The following is a 20954-nucleotide window of genomic DNA, read 5'->3' as shown; positions in this document are numbered from 1 at the left end:
GTGCCATCGACCGCACCACCCCCATGTATAGGCGGCGCGCCGCCTCATCGGGACCCCCGACGTTTGGAAGGAGCCGGCTCAAAGAGCCGGCCGTCGCCATCAGCCGAGGGCCCAATTTCTTAAAGTGAGCGCGGAAGCTCCAACGACCATCCAGTTCGAGGCCGAGGTACCTGAGACCGGTCACCCCGACCCCGATGCGAACGCCTCCGATCACGAGGTGGGCATCCGCAGGCGGCGCCCGTCCCGGCCCGTGAAATAAGAGGGCCTGGGTTTTTTCGAGCGCCACCTCGAGCCCCAACCGTCGGACCCTTGCGACGACGCTTGCCACACCTGCACAAGCCAGACGGGCAGACTCCCGGTAGTCCCTCCCCGGGGCTACGACCAGCGTGTAATATATTTGAGAGTAACTACTATTGACCAATCCAAAGTACTCTATGTAGTTGACTGCTATGCCCTCTGTCGGATAAGTAAGCTCTTTACAATTTTCGACAATGTGTTCCGCCATTTTGCTTGATAGAGGAGTGAACGTAAAATAAATTCCATGTATTTTAACGTGGATAGAGACTATTTATAATAAAAATTAGTGTTCACACACACTAATGGCTTGCTTAAATACCCTTAAGTTAGAAATTAAAACATTAGAACAAGTGTTTCCAAAAAACCATGAACGTTTTCAGATAATGTCAGCTAGTGTCGACGAACTGACCTGCAGGTTCGTTGGCAAAAATGGAAAGAAATATGAAATACACGCAAACATAACTGTAAGTAATATCTAGGCACAATAATTTACTATTATTCTTGAAGGGGGATTTGTGATAAAGATAAGTTATTGATTACTTTTAGAAGTAGACAAAGGGTCGTTGTTTATGAGGGCAGGGCTGTCAACAAAAGGTTTACGGAAATGCAATGAACATTTCCTCATTTCAAACGAATATTTCTGCATGTGCAGTCACTTAACATTTTATCTAGCAGCGGCTATTTTTGTACAAGAAGTGAAAACGAATACTATTGTAATAACTACTCATATGATTGAATATTTCAATACATGTGAATCATGACTTATTTCATACAGAAAAAGTTTTTTGTTTATGTAACGGTATTCAGGATAGTTTTTGGGCCAAAGCCTGCTTAGTCACACCACCTGCTTTTTGTCATGTACACAATAAAAGTGTTAATTGCATCAGTTCTCAGCGATACTTTGTTAATGACAAGTTGAATGTGCTCTAAATGAAAACCAAACATAAATGACATTTCAAATCAGTTGAAAGTTATATTCTATTAGACAATCGTTATCAGTAACAGTTATTAAGTAAAGTACAGACTTAATTAGTTTCCCCTTTTTTTTTAAATTTGTGTAGATATTGTCTTATATTAATAAAATATTAACATTTGAGCTGTGTTTAGATGTTAAAAACATTTTTAAGCATTGAAATAGTTTTGTAATAAAACCAAAAAAATTAACACATTAAAAATATCATTCATACAATCTTTATTAAAACAGATAAATGTAATGGTATATAAAACAGTGTTAATATTATTATCAAAACCGAAATAACTCTAATATTATTGAGAATAAGGTGATCTAATAATTTAATTTTTACAATTAGTATGGTTTGTCACTTTTGAGGAAGGCAAGAAATGAAGAAATGGTTTAAAAGTAAAAGTGATACCTGTACTATGTTATGTTGTTTTTGATATTTTTTTTTTTTTTTTATTGCTTGGATGTGTGGACGAGCTCACAGCCCACCTGGTGTTAAGTGGTTACTGGAGCCCATAGACATCTACAACGTAAATGCGCCACACACCTTGAGATATAGTTCTATGGTCTCAGTATAGTCACAACGGCTGCCCCACCCTTCAAACCGAAACGCATTACTGCTTCACGGCAGAAATAGGCGGGGCGGTGGTACCTACCCGTGCGGACTCACAAGAGGTCCTACCACCAGTAATTACGCAAATTATAATTTTGCGGGTTTGATTTTTATTGCACGGTGTTATTCCTTCATCGTGGAAGTCAATCGTGAACATTTGTTGAGTACGTATTTCATTAGAAAAATTGGTACCCGCCTGCGGGATTCGAACACCGGTGCATCGCTACATACGAATGCACCAGACGTCTTATCCTTTAGGCCACGACAACTTCGAAATATGTGTTATTGATTACAATTTAGTTTGTGTATATAAAAATAGAACAAAGTCTTAATTTTGTAATAATTCAGGAAACATACCCCACCACACCACCAGTCTGGTTTGCAGAAAGTGAGGATCCAATTGTGACAAATGCTGTTCAGATACTCACTAACACTCAAGGACGAGACAATCATGTAATAAACCAGGTAATACAGTGTATATTATTAATAACTTTTCAGAATTTATTGATTACTTACGATAGGGCTTAATATAAGCCTGTCTAATTCTTGTCTAAACTTGTTTGATGTATTAAATTAAAATAGTCTATTCAACTATAGAATATATAGAATAGTTCAAAGATAAAGTAGTCTAATCAACTTATAATCATAAGATTTGTCTTTATGTAGCAATAAATGAGAAATCTATTCAATATTTAATACTGGTATTCTAATACAGCTTTAAGCTACTGAGAGCATCTTTTGATTCTTTTGTACATTTATATTTTATCTTTATTTTGTATTATTAATTAATATTTTGTTACATATTTAGTATCTGGTGAAGGCTCCAAACCAAACAGTATTATCAAAAAAAAAAACTATAAAATCTTTATTGATGAGTCATTGATTAGAGGGTAGTATTAGTTTGTATACCTGGAGTAAAATTTCACTTCCAAACAATATTCAGACTATCCAAGTATAGAAAATAATGGTGTGAGTTAAAGGAATAGAAATGGTAATAGGTAATAATCTGGAAACTATGAAGCAAATAATTCACTTGATTAATTTTTGATTGATTTGGTTTAATGATTAAAATTCAACTGGTTTTCATTATCATAATAACCATTAACCATAATGCTCACCAATTATGAGACCTAGGTATGTTTAGGACCTAGGACATCTTGATATAGTCAACTTAACAAGGAATTTACATAAAGTAACAGTAAATATTTTAATTTCTTACAGTTGGATGTATTTATTGTCTTAAATAATTTTACTGTTTATCTTTTAGGAATCTTATTAAAGTATCAAGAAAATATATAGGCATATGGTAGTAACAAAAAAAAGAATACATAATATTATAAACAAATCTTCATCATTGGGTGTGTAATGGATTTGGTCAACCCCTTTTCAATTAGAATAATAGAAGTTCTATGTATTAGCTGACGGGCTGGTTGACTAAATCAATATCTGTCAGAAAAAATACAATTATTTGTCGTTTTAGAACTTTGTAACAATAGACTTTCATCCTTACTTGGTAACTTGAAATTTTGTTTGAGTGACTTGTCACGCATTCTTATCTCCCTATTGGGGCCTGTGTCCATATTCACCACGCTTCTTGAAACAAGTAAATTAAAACTACAAAATGTTAACAAAGAACATTTCTCATTAACAAGTACTAGCGACTCGCCCTCGCTTCGCTTCAGAAACTGTAATTTATTATTGATTTCTCCACTATTTAATGGATGTTATTATACACATAAACCTTCCTCTTCAATCACTCTATCTATTAACAAAAACCGCATCAAAATCCGTTGCGTAGTTTTAAAGATTTAAGCATACATAGGAACAGAGAAAGCGACTTTGTTTTATACTATGTAGTGATATTGATAGTCACGTCGAAGGCATTGACCCTGGTTCCAAAGAATGTCAGATAAACTTATTATTACTAAAATGCTTTCTTCATTTCAGGTTGGGATATTGCTGCGAGAGCTATGCAAACTACATGGAGTACCAGAACCCCCAGACTTAGATTCATTATCCTTGCCAGTACATCCAGCGCCCCCTCAACACAGGTTACTAAAATTGATTAAAACCCAAGATGGTATTATTAGGGATTTCTGAAAACAAAACTATTCATCAAAATTGTTAATATATATAATTGTGTAATTACTGGTGGTAGGACCTCTTGTGAGTCCGCACGGTAGGTACCACCACCCTGCTTATTTCTGCCGTGAAGCAGTAATGCGTTTCGGTTTGAAGGGTGCGGGCAGGCATTGTAACTGTAATGAGACTGTAACTATATCTCAAGGTGGGTTTATTACATTTACATTGTAGATATATATGGGCTCCGGTAACCACTTAACACTAGGTGGGCCGTGTGCTCGTCCACCAACCTAAGCAATAAAAAAGGCCCAAAAAATCAGTAGAATTGATCCATAATAAATAATTGATTTTAAGAAAACGACTCCTAAAATCCTTACTAGTATAACAGTTAAAAAATAACTAGCATTTATTTCCATAATATGTTTTTAGCTTATGTTGTTTTTTATCATTTAATTGTAAATAAATAAATTATCCAGCTATCATTCTAATATCAAAACTTGTTTATCAATATGGTAGTATGGAAATATTTTTACAATGGGTACAGAAACTTAATCTTTTATGTTTTTGATTGTTATTATTTCATTTTCTCCATTTCACATCTACATACTTCTGGAATTGTGCTGTACCTAAATTAATTTTTCTTCATTGAAACTATTTGCTAACTATGCTAGTTTTTGTTTTATATCTTGTGATATTAATTGTTGTGCAACATGTTTATCAATTCATTTAAAATTGAATTATATCAAAGTGTGTGTGCAGTGAGCCACTGCAAATCCTTTAGTGATAGATTTTTTCAATACTGCCATTTCGTGTTTAGTGTCAATTTTGATCAAAACTTCATCTAATTGTCTAGAAGAGATAGCTTTTTTGTGATAACACTGCTGTTTGTGAAAACATCTCTGTTTGTATCTATTGTGTATTCAATTGATTTTATACTTACTGTACTGCATGCTATTTACATTGATGTATAAATAAATATAGAACTTACATTTATTATTTAATTGTAACAAAATGTATAGTTAATTGATATTGAATTTATCATTCTCAGAGTACCAAGTGTCACATCAAATGGTGCTGAATCTGGTACAGAGGAAGATGAGGAAATGGCAGCTGAGGAAGATGACTCTGAAGGAGAAGATGACTTGCCACTTGAGATGGTTGAAGATGCTGGCCGTAGCAACAAGGTAGGAATAGCAAGAATATGATAAAAATGTAATTGATTGTTATATGTACATGTTCTTAAATATTTTAAATGTAACTGTTGAAATAGTTGTCATATTTGTGAAGTGACACACTGAAAATCATCTTTGACTTTTTTTTGATGATTTTTATGGAGTTATTTAACATACTGTACTGTAATATAAAATGTTGAACTGAACAATGTATTGGTGGTGACTATATTACATTAATTATTAGACAAAAACACATGCGCCTAACTCATAGTGTTCATGGCCTAATGGAGAAAAACTAACGGATTTGTGCTATCCATACTGAGGTCCAATCATAAAACTCAAGAAGTACTCATACAATGAATAAGGCTCCACTCTTTTCCAACAAAAAAATAATAAACTTTTGAAGTTATACTTCTTTAGGCGCGTTATGAAAAATTGATGAGAGTGAAATTTTACGATGCGCGGGCACCGTGACACAAAATTAACAGAAATGAAGTTGCCCACTAAATCGCTCATTACAATACGACCGACGTAACTTGGCGAGTCTGAATATAGCCGCAAGTGAACTTTCGCGCATGTACACTCGTAAAAAAAGTGTTATTAGCATTCATTTTTTAGTAATATAAATGACAAAATTATTATTTAATATAATTCACACTAAATATTATTAAATTATTAACGTTAAATATTTATTATTAATTATTTAATATTTAAAAAAAATAAAATAATGTATAACTTCTTACGCGCGTACATAAGTACACGCACCCTTTTTTTTTAATAGCCTTACTAGGCCTCATGACAGAGTTCGTGAAAGAGTTTCCGCTGTTTAATTTACTAATTTGAATTTTAATCAAAATCACATAACAATTTCTAGCTTGTTTAAAAAATGAATGAATTAAATGAAAAAGAATAAATAAATTTTGATATATATTTGTTACTATATAGAAATTAAACTATGATTTTAAACTTTCTTTTTGAATTATGTATTCATCCGTTGGACTTCTCATCTCTACTTCACTCATATTAATCATAGTTGAGTTGTCTGAATTTCTTGTATCATGCTAGTTAATGAAAATCAATTTAAATTACAGGACGACATGGAAACTGAACATTTAGCGACACTAGAGCGACTGAGACAGAACCAAAGGCAGGACTATCTATCCGGCAGTGTGTCTGGCAGTCTCCAAGCCACGGACAGACTCATGAAGGAGCTCCGGGACATATACCGTTCACACTCTTTCAAGAATAATATGTATTCCATTGGTAAGTATCCACCACATTTATTGACTTTTTAAAGCTTAGTTAACTTCCTTAGGTATGCATTTTAGATATATTACTTATATTTACTTACCAGTCACATAGGGTAGACCAGCTCACGGTAACTGATGTCAACTGGGCAGTGGCATGTATGCTCTAAATGTCTATGGATTCCACTAACCACTTAATGCCTGATGAGCCATGAGCTCGTTCACGTTTCGTTAGTAACAAGATGGTGGAAGTTTTAACCTATTTGTGGAACAGTTGTTACCATTCAAACCAGTATTTCGATACATGACTGATTCATGGTAGAAATAATTTTTTCGTTCAATTCATAGTCATAGATATACTATAATTAGTTATTTAATACAGGCCTTGAAATCAGTCTTAGAAGTTAGTATAATGTGCAGTGATAATGGACAAATTATATTGTTTTTTTTATTTGTTTCTCTATGGTTCTAACATTACTAGTGACATTCTTTGTAATAACAGCAAAACATAAAATAGAGAGCACTGGTTGATACTAATGACGAAGAATGAATGATCCAATTAAAACAGTAGATTATATTATACCAAGAATAATATTTTAAATAGATAGTGCAGCGAAAAAAGGTGTGTAAGGACAACGCTTTTTATACTCAAGAAGTAATAGTATACCAAATACTTGGAGGTATAAAGTAGGAGTGGGTAATATCGGTTTTGCCGCGTATCGAATCGTATCTATATATGGAGTATCAATATCGGATATTGAATCTATATATTTTCTGAATCTATATATTGATGGATGCTAGTAGATTTTCTCTATTCATGATATTTGAGATTTGAAACGATACGCTGATATAATATCGTAGTAGATATAGATTTAAGTCAACGTTATACGGTTGGTTTTCTGATATCAATTTATAATATGATTTTAAAGTAATAAAAAGAACATGAAAATAAAAATATCAATAAAACTTTCCTTCATGCTTTTATCAGGCTTAGGACTGGCTACATTATTTTCAGTTTTTAGTATTTTGTGTCTTAATTTAAAATTACAAAATATACCAAAAGAGTGTAGATTTCAAAAGTTTAATACAAACACAAGAAATAAACTCAATTATTTGGATTCAACTAAAAATAGAAAAATGTGTACTTTAAAAATCAAACACAAAAAACTTTTAAGTATTTATAAACACTTGTCCAAAAATTCTAGTTCAAGGTCAAAGCGCGTGAAATTAAATTCAACGATGCAAATAGGCTATACTGCATTCAAGTTAGGGTCGAAAGTTGAAACTTCTTTCCTAAATTGTATCCTGCTGATACGCTAAGAATAATCTACAGAAATATGGACTTAAATATAAGGTTTACAATTGTATGGATAATGCCTATTTCTGTTTCATTCATCACATGATATCCCTATCGTGCGCTCACTCACTCTGGCCGATTCGATACGAACCAAACGAATATTGCTGATATTCACGAATCGGTACGATATGCCTATGCGCATCACATCGAGCAATATCGTGTATCGGCTGATATCGATATATAGATTTCGATTCACGAATCGGTACGATATGCCGATGCGCATCACATCGAGCAATATCGTGTATCGGCTGATATCGATATATAGATTTCGTGCGGGGCGATATCGGATTCAACGATATTGCTGTGATATATAGATATTGAATCTAGATACGATTTATATCACCCACTCCTAGTATAAAGTGAACAACACGTCGGTTCGTGAACCTTGGCGGGCGTCCCTACCGTCTCGTAGAAGATCAGTGACGCCGCGCGTCATTTTATTTTGACGCGTTTGATGTAAAGGCGTTGCGTGTAGTGCGTAGTAATAAATCATGAACTGGGTGCTTAGTGCGAGTTCTTTAACGTTCTCGATAGCGTAAAAGTTAACTCGAAATTTGTACGGAGTTGGAACGATTGCCTGCGTTTGCCGCTAGGGGCGCTGTTCCGACTGCATACAAATTTGAGTTAACTTTTACGCGATCGAGAACGTTAAAAAACTCTCACTAAGTGTCCCACTGCTGTACCACTGTCACCTGCGTTGTTCAGGAGCCATGCTATTACTGTTCACTTATTGTGGGTCTGTACGAATAGGTACTGCCCAATTTATATATACGTCTTTCTGTCGCACAGCAGTAAAAATTCCGTTTGAAGGTTATGACAACCATACGATTTAGTTATTAAATTCACATATTTTGGCTCAAGTAACTACTTAATACCAGTTGAACTGTGAACTCTTCTAATTTATCAAAACTAATAAATGTTTCCTTTCAAATAAAATTAATATATTTTAACAGAATTAGTAAACGACTCACTATATGAATGGAACATCAGACTGCGCTCCGTGGATCCTGACAGTCCACTACACAACGACCTCCTCCTGCTGAAAGAAAAGGAGGGAAAAGACTCTATTCTTCTCAACATTATATTCAAGGAAACTTATCCATTCGAGCCGCCTTTTGTGCGTGTTGTTTATCCTATAATCTCAGGTATGTTCTCTATATAATATAATGACAAAATGTGAAAAAAATTAACTGCTAACAGGTAAAAAATAAAAATTAACATTATTAAACATCATAGTTATTTTTGTGCATACTGTACATATTTTATTTATATATAATATATTCTATTGACTTCTAATGAATGCTTATTACAACTTCTCCTTGATTCGAGTATCCTCAATGCTGAGAGTCGTAGCCTGCTCTAACAACTTTCTCGTGTATTATCCTGCGCCATTCTTGCCTATTATTATTACAACTAACTAAGTCCCAAGTGGAATCCAAAGAGCTCCAATCTAAGTGAAATCTAGTTTTTTATTTATAGTGTTCTGTTGTTTCACTTTAACAAAACATTAATTTGTAATTTTCAGGAGGCTATGTATTAGTCGGAGGTGCGATATGTATGGAGCTATTAACGAAGCAAGGCTGGTCATCCGCGTACACTGTGGAAGCGGTGATCATGCAGATAGCCGCCACCCTGGTGAAGGGCAAGGCTCGGATCCAGTTCAGTGCCACCAAAGTTGTTTCACAGACTCAGTACAGTCTGGCCCGTGCACAGCAGAGCTTCAAATGTCTTGTTCAGATACATGAGAAAAATGGTGAGCAGTTTATTATGTTTCTATGTAAAAATGACTTTAACCAAAACTCATCTTTTACTTTTTATTGTTTTTTTTTTTAAACTGGCTATTGAATATCATTTAGACTGGTGTTGAGCTGTGTGCTGTCTAATATATTTAGATTGCATTGTATTTGATCTATCACAGTGCACTACCATCTATCTATCATGTTATATCTTGTAGTGGACATGAAGAAGTCATGTGGTTTGTGATATATCAAATCCTCAATCCAACCCAAAAATAATTGAAGGTTGCTAATTAGCATTCACCTTAGGATACTGATAACTATACTGCATCAAGTAAGCTGTGGAGTTGTATTGTAATCAGTAGTGTAATAATGATAGATTGGATAATAAAAAGACACTTAATTTATTTATTAATAAATTTAATGAGTGTGTTCATTTGATATTATTTTGAATTACATTGATACATATTCTTGAAAATCTTGTGATTAATCCGAATAATTGTTGACTATAGCCAGTTACAAATACAATAAACAAATTAATAAAAAAAACTTTTTATGTATTTTTTTATTGAAGAAATGTCTGAATACGAACTAAACATGATTAGTACATATTTTTAACATAAACTCTGTTGTATATAAATATATGAATGTTTAATATATTCTGTTTTCCAACAACATAATTACTATCGTAAATACGTACATTATAACAAACTAGCTGTACCCGTCCGCTTCACTGGGCGTTTAAAATTAACATTATTATTTCTCACCCCCACAAAGATTCTGATCATTAACGCCCCCGCAACTGGTGTAGGGAGTCCAACACTCATATAAATATTAGCCTATCCTTTAAGTATATGTATTTTCTACATGGATACCAAGTTTCAAGTCAATCGGATGCACGGTTCAGTAGTTATAACGGAACATCCGTAAATACCACTGTAGATTTATATATTAGTACTGGCGACCCGCCCTCGCGTTGCTATGGAAACATTAAATTTTATTATTGATAGCTGAGTCCCGCGATGTTACCCGCGGTTATTGTAATAATATCGCGAGTGACGTCGCGGGGCGAAGCTAGTCTAAAAAAAGTAGCCTAAGCTACTCCTTATATCATCAGCTACCTATTACTGAAAGTCTTGTCAAAATCGGTCCAGCCGTTCTAGAGATTAGCCGGAACAAACAGACAGATAGACAGACCGACTGACAAAAATTGTAAAAAATGTTATTTCAATGTATGTACCGTATATATATTCATATGCATGTAGTAAAAAGTGGTTATTTCACTATTACAAACAGACACTCCAATTTTATTTATATGTATAGATAGATGAAGCCCCTATTCATGTAAGAGTTTTAATCGTTTCATACTAATATTTATCTAATTTTCAGGCTGGTTCACACCTCCGAAAGAGGATGGGTAATTGGAACTGCGGAGCACTGTGTAACAATTTGTTACGCCCAACGTAACTACCATGTTAATATGAGTGATAGCTGACTGCGCGTCAACATTTCCATAACGTTTGTCTGTCTGTATGCGCGACTCGTTTTTATGTATGTGCTGAATATGAATGGACGTTTTGCGAGTATTGTACGTGTATTATTGTAAGTGGTAATGTTCTGAATCAAGTGCGGGGCGTTAACGAAAGACTATACAAGACTTATAGGAAGAAAAATTAAAGTTTACTGTGTAACGTTTTTTGTAATCATTAATTTCTCATTGAACGTTAACCGTATGGTAGCCCTAGAAGTTACTGGAGTGTAAAGTTGATAAGATCTTTGCATTTCTTTAGTTATTATTGAAATAAATGAAAAAAAACCTGTGATTCTTTATATTTGTTTTGTTTTTGTATGATTGAAACCTTATTGATAAATAGACTTATGAGCGAAACGAAATAAATACATTATTTTTCCATAAACGGAAATCGGATGTTTTAGTTCCGCGATGTAAAGCGAACAAAACTGGGGTCAACAAACTTAAATTTTATGAGCTGTACATCGCGGGAGTGAAATATCCCTTTGCTTGCTAAGGTAATTTATTTTATTTTATTTTTGTTACTGTGTACATGGATGGACGAGCTCACAGCCCACCCGGTGTTAAGTGGTTGCTGGAGCCCATAAACATTAACGTAAATACGCCACCAATCTTGAGATTTAAGTTCTCAAGTCTCAGTATAGTTACAACGGCTGCCCTACCCTTCATACCGTAATTACTGCTTCGCGGCAGAAATAGGCAGGGTGGTGGTACCTACCCGCGCTGACTCACAAGAAGTCCTACCACCAAACATTAAATAGCTGAAGCGATATTTGGATTAAAAAATGAAATTTCAAAGGTCGTATTTCTATACAAAAGAAGTCATGTGTTTCGGTTTGATTTGTAACTTCGATCTCTTGTTTGGTTTCTGAAGCCACGTCACGTATAATATTAATAAGACGTAAATAAACAACGTAGTTTGAAGTTTGCAATAATACAAAGGTATTCCAGTTGCTAGTGTCGGGAGTGGTCATTTTGCGCCATATATCATGTCTTCAAATTATATAATATACTTAAAACTACACCATAACCAAAAAACCACCAACACTAGGTCATTTAATTAAAAAAAATGTCATTAAATTTCGTACTCAAAAAACGATCGGCTTACAGTGTAATAAAAATTGAAAATGTACATAGAACCAGTCAAGTAAATTGCCCTTTACAACTCAAGCTCTACAAATGGTAAAAATTATAATTATATATTCGCGAATTCCCTCACTGATTTACTGTTTGCCATCTGTCGAATGTTGATGGCTCTATCCCGAAAACGTTCAAACTGCCAACGCCGACTATAAAGTAATTGATAATCTGTTAATGATACCGAACCCACAAGATGAACAAACTAATATTTTTTTTATTTTATTGATGTGAAACATCTATAGCAGCGCGTAAAACCGATTTCTGGCGTGGCGACGCATGCCGTGCATATACAGTCTATATGCAGCAGTGTGTACGGTGTGGCGACGCGTCGTCATGCGCAATCGACTGTGCGATTCTCTCCCACTCGATCCGGCGTTAAGCCATCTCTCTCGCTACACTGAGCTCGGATACCTATAGTGTACACTCCGTAGTGTATACAGTGTTGTTTACTACAGTACACATAACCTGTGTTTTACTTGAAAACAAATTATTTTTTCGTAATATTTTATTTTATCCTTGACATATTTAGTTCCACAATCTGTTCTTTTCTACATATGAGTCTTCTATTATCAAAGGTGGCAATCTGTGCATTTGGACAAAAAAATGTTATTGATATGTCAATACAGATTGATTTGAATATAATCGTCTCCTTCAAAGAATACGGTACAAAACCTGCATTAAATAAAGGTTAATACTTAACCTGTTATTTATCTAAGATGTCGTTCAGAAGACTTTTGTGACTGCCAATGGAATACAAAGTCAATAATTCGTTTTTCTGATTTACCAATAATTGTCCAAAAGTCACATTGCCGGCTTTGATAATAGTCGACTCATATTACTTTTACAAAATAATGTCGATGTTTCACATCTGCCTGGCGTCCCGTGACGGCTCACAATTTTTTTTTAATTTTTAAGACGAATACATTTCATATTGGGTTTATTGGTGGTAAGCCGTCTTGTGAGCCCGCTCAAATGGGCATTGCCACTCTGCCTGTTTCTGCCGTGAAGCAGTAATGCGTTTCGGTTTGAAGGGTAGGGCAGCTATTGTATTGGAAAAACAGACTCGAAACTCTTTTCTCAAGGTTAGTTTCGGCATTTACGTTGTTGATGTCTATGGACTTCGGTAACCAATGAATACCAGGTGGCAGGGCCGTGACTTATAAGCAATAAAAAAACGTGATTCTAAAGGAAAACGTGAAAATTTAATTTTCTTAAAAATTATAAGACTAGTGAAAATAATAAAAATGCCAAAGCTTAAAGTAGTGTTAAAGAGTAAAGTAAGAGACTTTACCTAAAGTTTTGATTGCTGATTGTGTTTAGTATTGTCCATTAAGGCTATCAAACCGGCCACATGTAGCTCGCTTCCGGGAGTGTTGATCTTTCTACAATATTCTTTATCGTTCATTCTGTTTATCCATTTGCTAAGTTTTGGATATCTAAAAAAATTATGTTTGCGAAATCAAATTTTGACACGAAAATAAGATTCACGGATATTTCCTAACTTGATTCTATTCTTGAATTATATATTTGACAAAAGAATATGTAAACGTCAACGGTAATGCGAGCGCTCTCTGTAATCTATGACTTCCGCCATTTTGGAGGGATTATGGATTTTTTTCTGGTTTTATTTGTGCACATAATAAGGTATACCTAGTTTGCAGATGCTTGCTTGATAAATAATTGAAAAAGAACCGGTTCACATTTAACGCGTTTTTCGCCACAGACTATCCTCTTTTCGAACCGACTCCCTTCATAGTGTCCCCAAGCGTTGTGACCTGTCCCTCTTCAAACGAGATTTGAGGTGAATTCTCAGCAATACGGCAGTCGTTACGGCATTTTGCCCCTAGAATTGTTCCATGAGCATCGGTGTCTACTTACCATAAGGTAGACTGTATATTCATCTGCCTATCATGGCAATAAAGACGGGGCCATAGTCCTATTGGAATTCCCGTCGCTTTCTTAGAATCTGTTGCATTGAAATAGTATCTAATTCAGAGCAGATACGGAACCTTAATAGGGACGATTGATAGCCATAGTGCGGGGACTCGCAAGATGTCCTACCAAGGGTCTCAACATAGGAATTAGCGTTAAGTAGGAAAATAAACAAGGAAGGTATCACCAGTACGGGACGGATCGAGAATTTGTAACTCTATGAAGCCGGGTTTGTATATTCTTAACAGGCAGACAAGATGAGCCTTATGGCTTACCAGATGATCTGTAGTAAACTAGTGCCCTATATACCAATCGAACTATCGTCCATGTTGTCCATACAACAAAACTAGAATTTAATGCACACACAACGATTTACTTAGCACCATCCTACGTTTTTCTGCGGCGAAGCAGTCATTCGTTCCGGTTTGGGGTAGCCACTGTTAAACAGTTGCAACCATTACTGGTGTCTTAAGGTCATTCACATCCAACACCAGGTAGGCCGTCAGCTCAGCTGCCGAACTAGAGCCAAAAAGATATACTATATTGGGTATTGTTCCAGGGGGAGCGCTCTGAGGAATTATTCAAAATGATCCCCTCATCTCCTTTTTATCATCGCACCTCCCGTCATCGAAGCAGACTTCTTCCATATTATTTGGAACCGCTGCGTTCATCGACAGTGCGCTTTTTTCCCAAAGATCATTTTTGCCACGTACCATCCGGCTTTGGAATGAACTCGCCTCCACGGTGTTTTCCGAGCGCTATGACATGTCCTTCAAACGAGGCTTGCGGAGAGTACTCAATGGTAGGCAGCGGCTTAGCTCTGCCCCTGGCATTACTGACGTCCATGAGCGACGGTGATCACCTACCTTCAGGTGGGCCGTATGCTAGTCTGCCTGCAAGGGCAATAAAAAAAAAAGTAAAATTTAAACCTTTTCTCATCTACCGGGTATAAGCCGTTCAAAGACGAAATAGTGGTTATTGCGCTTATGTCCGCTACAGTGACAACTTCATCAGCTAGATACAAATTCTCTGTTAGATAGGATTCCATTATTAAATAAGCATCCTTGATGTTCTTGATCATGTTTCGATTCAATTCCGCTAATTTTCCTGCATACGTTGGTGCCTGAAAATATGACAGAGCTATGTACCTACGACAAACAACTTTCAATTTAATAATGCTTAGTATTGGGGGTGAATGAAAAGGCCACTACCACATCTATAGGTATAAAGACTTCAATATATAAAGAGGAAGTCGAAAAAGAAATGGAATAATGAAATATTTTTGCCAAAAATAAGGATGAGGAACATTTAAATGTAAAACGGGCTTTATAAAAACTGATTGAGGACATAAATAAAAGATGCTGTATAGTTAATCATGTTTCATTAAAGATACCCTATATGAAAGATCTTTAGTATCATACTATGATAAATGAAAATAAGATTTTTAATATTATTGTTGAGCGCGGCTTACCATAACGGCCCTCAATCTAGTGAATAGCACTCCGCAGTCAAAGAAAAGTCGTTGATTTATTGTAGCTCGTTTCCTTTTCTCGCTCGGATAGAGATGAGCGTGTTCCGGTTTACCGTATTTATCGATCAAGTACAACATAATGGCGTGACTGAAATGGGTGCAAAATTGGGTATTAATGGACAATAAAAAAAACTTGAAAATTAATAAATACGTTAGTGTTCCACATAATGGACATAAGGTTTTTAATAGTTTTTATTATGCCGGAAACAAGCAGCACAAGAACACGGACACCCAGTCTCTAAATATCGGAAATAAAATCCGGACTCCGCAAAGGAGACATTAACAACCACTAGATTAATGAGTTTATTGAAAATACTAAAAATAACTACGAGTATGGTTTATAAATTGTTTTGTAATTGTTATCAAATGACATACTTAATTACCGACGCGCGATCACTTATTGTCTGATGTATTGGTAGACCTTTACAAATATTTAATTTTATGACCACTGTACAAATCACTTTGCCTAACAACTCACCTATCCGCGAGGTAGAAATCTCTTTCCTCTAATATAGGAATAGTTCTCATTGGATTTTTCTGGAAACAGTAGGTATGTATGTAAATTAATTATTTTGGTATTAAAATCTATTAGAGACTCTGGAGTACAAAATAAAAACTTTATTAAAAAATAGTTAATATATTGTTTACAAAAAAAAAAAAGATCTGCACTTACTTTTTTAAATTCCGGTGTGTCTTGTTGGCGTAATATTGGATTCAGTTCCTGCTCGTCAACTTTTAGTCCCAATATATCAACAATCATCATCACAGCCCTAGCAGGCGGACTGGCGTCAGTCTTGTATAATATCGGAGTCATTTTATCAATTTATATTTCAAATTTTGTGTTTATCCTATTTTATTAACCTACGTGTATTATTTTCTAAATTAGAATTCCTAGAACATTAGGTACAATGATTTATAAAATATGAAATAAAAGTGGAACTATTTAAAATAAATGATTCTAATAATAATAGCGACTTAGTTTCATAAATATGTAACGATGCTTAGACGGGTGACAAGCTAAAATATGTTGTTCTCATTTTAACACAATATTTACATAAAATACAATTATAATGTTAAGTAATTCGTTTTAGGTTAAACTTGATATATTCACCTTGATCGCTTGCTTCGTCAAAGTCGTCAAACTAAAGTCCAAAGTATATTCGAGGTCTATGTCTAAGATAAGACATTAATTAAACGATTTTCTCATAGATGTCGCTTTACTTCATTTATGTTTAAGAGCCAAATCGAGACCGAATGAGGACCTTTATTAATTTCCAGTGAGGACGATGTTGTTTTTTTTATTACAGGTACCTATATAACTTGAGTTTGATCCAAGTAAATGGGAACATTGTGTTATTATTATGTTTTCTTCTTAGTTATTGTGTCTGAATAATTTACTTGGGTGTGATGTTTGTTAAAATACTTACTACTTTTTTGCACTTATTTGCGATTTCGCCATTCGACATACCTAGGTAATTATTTTATGTAAGCAGCAGGTGAAGTGTAAATGTCTTATGAATTTTTGTATTCAAGATAAGCTCACGAAAATATTCTCATTCGGGTAAGATGCAAATGTAAGATGTAAGAGGCGAGTGTAATTTTATTAGGCTTCAAGGTCTTTCAGTTCAGGTTTCATTGAAAAACCATTTGACCCTACATTTGCTGTCATGAGAAAGCTATATGAAACTACAAAAAACTTACGAACGTCAAATGTCTACGGAAGTATTTAGGTACTACCAGCTACCAATAGCAACAAAGACTTAAGAACCATTTTGCTCCTATGTTTGTTTTTTTTTGTTTATTGACGCGTTATTAATACAAAAAAAAATTAATTGTTTTTTTCCTTTTTTCAAAATGTCAATACTACTTAAAAAAGAGAAGATTCATGTATATAAATAAAAATAAATTTTCAGGCCAATGATTATTATAGAATTTCAATGATTAGTAAGCATTAATTTATGTATTTACGAATATATACCTATATATATGTTTTTTTTGGTCAGGAGGAAATCGCCGGCCTTCCGCCCTCCCCTGGATGGAGAGCGGGGCATGTCGGAGTCGAACTGACTAAAACCTCCTGTCGCTCAACAACTGACGTCCGGACCTATCATGAGACAGAACTCATGAAAAGGCAAAGGGGGGAAAGTGAAGCGCTTATTGTGGAGCACATCTCTCACATCACTCTCCCCCTCGCGGCCCCGGGACGCTGGACCGGCGGTCGTCGGCGCCATTTCGGTCGGCAGGCTATCCGAAGCCCGCCTAGATGGCTCCGGTTCTAATGGGTTATCCTACGGAATACCCCGCTGGGTCAGAACCAGCGTGGGTCGAGGATAGCCGGCCTTCCATAAAATTCCTAAAACGCGTGCAGAGCAGCTTGCACGTCGTCTTCTTAGACCACCTTCGCCGATCTCCAGACCGACATGTCAGGGGAACCCGAAACACTTAGAGGGCCCCAGGGCTTGGGCGAGATCCACCTCGCTGGCCCCCGCTCGATGGCGGCGGCTTCTGCACTCGCAGAAGTCGAGCATCGCCTTCCACGACTCGTCGTCGCCGAGCATCGATACCACAACACTCACACACAATAACAAGTCGTTTCCTATTTTTTCGACGAGGTCACGGCGCTATCTCTCCCATGCGGGGCAGGCAACGAGCGTGTGCTCCGCCGTGTCCAAGTCGCAACCACAATGGTGGTATTCTGCCGTCGGCTCGGCTCCGATCCGGTGCAGGAACTCACCGAAACAACCATGCCCAATGAGCACCTGCATGAGCCAGAAAGTGAGGCGTCCTCTGTCACGATTCACCCAATCCACAAGGACCGGGCGAATCGCCTCGAACGTATTTACGAATTAGGCAATAGTAACAGTACCTACACCTGAAGAAGCAGTGTAATATAATAGTAATAAATGGAAATCTAATAGGTAATTTGTAGGTACCTAATTAAAACTTTTTGCAACAGTTATTAAATTCCTTAATTACGTTGAGGGTGGCTTAGGCAGGGGTTATAATGAAAGTTTTTTTACCTCATTACGTATTCTCGCTGGACGACAGCAAACAGCTCCCACTTAATACAAGTTAATGCTATGCTTCTTGTTTTGTTTTTTTCGGTGAAAAATATTCATTGCGAAAGTTAATAAAAACCACTAAGTATATAGTATTTTATATGTTAAGTTCTTTAAAAGGTATTAATAATTAAAGGGATAATCGTTCTTACCAATTCCGATCAAAGTTTAAACTATAATTGCTTAATCTTCGTTCCCAATTTTGAGTAAAGTTTATAATTGCTTTTATTTCGCTGAACAAATTTGGATAAACTTTTAGATTACTAGTTAGACACAATATAGACACAATGATCCATGCTTGTGAACTGTATTGGTAGATATGCTATGATTGCGGTCATGACATCTTCAGATCTTGACCCAATTAGTGAAGATTTTGAAATAGTCAACATGAATTTTGAAGATTTGAAATGTTTTTAAGACAATAGTCAAGTAAAAAAATATGATGTTAGAAAATCATTACCATTAATTGATATGGTTACTGGCTAAACCATAAATATCTATATAAAAAAATATTTCTAATGAAATTAGTATGAGTTTAATAGATTCATAAGTCATGTTACATGTTCATGTGTGTTATAAATTAAGTATAGTGAATACTTTTTCCCCCCGTAGCGGCACGTTTTCTACAAAGTTCCTTAACATGAATATGACTTGCAAATAATCAGTTTTTTTTTTAGAATTTAGTTTTCAAGTTATTGATGATGGTTGTTCGATAAGCTTACGTTCTACAAGATGTTCCATGATCACCGTCGATAGTGAATATCAGTAAAGCAAGGGCTACACATTCGATCCCATTATACTACTGATAATCTATTCATACAAACAACTTTATTAATATGGCACGTTAGTAAAAAGATACGACACGGATTCGGCATAATGAGTACGCCTTATGGCTTCCGCGAGCATCACAGAAATGTCTATTGTTTGTAACTTCGGACACAATTTCATATTTTTTTCTTGCGGTATGGTGTTTGTCACCACGATTGCTTCCAAGGACGAATTGTTAATTTTTTCGATAGCGTTCCCGGCAAATATTCCGTGGGTCAAGAACGCGTAAATTTTATTGGCGCCGGCTTCACGGAGCGCTTCAGCACCTTTGAGGATTGTGTCACATGTATCAGCTAAATCGTCAACCATGATTGCAGTTTTATTCTTCACATCCCCAACAAGAACCGTAGAATCTCCTTCGTTAGCCCTTTGTCTTTCCTTGTGGATAATGGCGAAATCGATATCAAGACGATCAGCGATTCCGGTCATCCTCTTCACCCCGCCTGCGTCTGGAGACACCATGACGCTGCTTTTCCATTCTGGGATATTTTCTTTGATCCACTTGGTAATAGCTGGCTCAGCATAAAGATTGTCGACGGGAATATTGAAGAAGCCCTGGATCTGTGATGCGTGTAGGTCAATTGTGATGACGTGATCAGCGCCGGCTACAGAAATCAGATTAGCAAGTAGCTTGGCCGTAATCGGCGCCCGGCTTTTCTCTTTCTTGTCCTGTCTCGAGTACGGGAAGCAGGGCACAACCGCCGTCACTCTCGACGCTGATGCAATTTTGCACGCGTTTATCATTATGAAAAGTTCCATCAAGTTATCGTTTATTTCCCCACAGCCACTTTGAACAATGTAGACATCCTCACCTCTAACGGATTCGCCGATTTCAACGTTGGTTTCTTTGTTACTGAACTTCTTAGTGGTGGCCCTGCCCAAGCTTAGACCTAGCCTTGCGACGATAGTTTTCGCGATGTCTGGATGAGAGCTTCCAGTAAACACTTTTATGTTCGGCATTCTGGCACTTGGGTTGTTGAAGTGTTTTTCTTCTTTATTGATTTCTTTCACTTGTTTTTCTTCAAATTGCATTTATATAGTGTACGACGAAGCGGTCACTTCGTTGGTCAGATCTCAATTAAGAGTTAAATTACGTTATATTCTTATAATAACAATAAATTATCTAGGTTCGCGGAGGGGTCACTTAGTTACGTATCCCCTGCAATGGAAGTGTACTGTTACTTATCTCTGTTTGTTGAAGTAAATAATAGTGTTTTGTTTAAAGTCAACATATTGTCTTGATAGAGACTTACTTCTTAACGTAAAGAAGTTTATCTTTAAACCTAATAAACATAACTTACACGAACTTTACGAATAATAACCTAATACCGACGGCCATTTTCAAATGTTACGATTGCCACGGTTACAAATAACGAAACCATGACAACAAAATTTTTTTGAAAATTCTTTTTTACTAATTGATTTATAATTATCAAAATACCTATAATAAGCTAAACCAACTAACAAA

General features: G+C 35.8%; 3 protein-coding genes across 4 annotated transcripts; 1 reads left to right on the top strand and 2 right to left on the bottom strand.

Moving 5' to 3' along the window:
• The first annotated feature begins 463 nt into the window (after positions 1–463).
• Positions 464–11293, top strand: LOC114248248 (ubiquitin-conjugating enzyme E2 Q2). The gene is made up of 8 exons (XM_028181434.2): positions 464–761; positions 2220–2336; positions 3819–3922; positions 5002–5137; positions 6217–6388; positions 8683–8874; positions 9255–9482; positions 10855–11293. The coding sequence occupies exons 1-8, from the start codon at positions 600–602 to the stop codon at positions 10884–10886; spliced, it is 1143 nt and encodes a 380-aa protein (XP_028037235.1). The 5' UTR covers positions 464–599; the 3' UTR covers positions 10887–11293.
• Positions 9869–19327, bottom strand: GSTe6 (glutathione S-transferase epsilon 6). Of its 2 annotated transcripts, none has more exons than XM_089736298.1 (7): positions 16711–19327; positions 16273–16490; positions 16078–16136; positions 15540–15687; positions 14998–15191; positions 13428–13572; positions 9869–12285 (listed from the first exon to the last, which is right to left on the bottom strand). In XM_089736298.1, the coding sequence occupies exons 2-6, from the start codon at positions 16411–16413 to the stop codon at positions 13428–13430; spliced, it is 687 nt and encodes a 228-aa protein (XP_089592424.1). In that variant the 5' UTR covers positions 16414–16490; positions 16711–19327; the 3' UTR covers positions 9869–12285. The 2 variants fall into 2 exon arrangements, with proteins under 2 accessions (XP_089592424.1, XP_089592425.1); XM_089736299.1 differs by lacking the exon at positions 9869–12285 and adding an exon at positions 12292–12547.
• A 139-nt stretch (positions 19328–19466) lies between these two features.
• LOC114248254 (phosphoribosyl pyrophosphate synthetase) lies at positions 19467–20577 on the bottom strand. Its single transcript, XM_028181441.2, has one exon. The coding sequence runs from the start codon at positions 20516–20518 to the stop codon at positions 19490–19492; it is 1029 nt and encodes a 342-aa protein (XP_028037242.2). The 5' UTR covers positions 20519–20577; the 3' UTR covers positions 19467–19489.
• Between the last annotated feature and the right edge of the window lie 377 nt (positions 20578–20954).

The sequence above is a fragment of the Bombyx mandarina genome, chromosome 21 (genome assembly GCF_030267445.1).
Source record: "Bombyx mandarina strain Sakado chromosome 21, ASM3026744v2".
NCBI lineage: Eukaryota > Metazoa > Arthropoda > Insecta > Lepidoptera > Bombycidae > Bombyx > Bombyx mandarina.
Note: the sequence above shows the minus strand (reverse complement) of the source record. Positions and strands in the feature narration are given on the sequence as shown.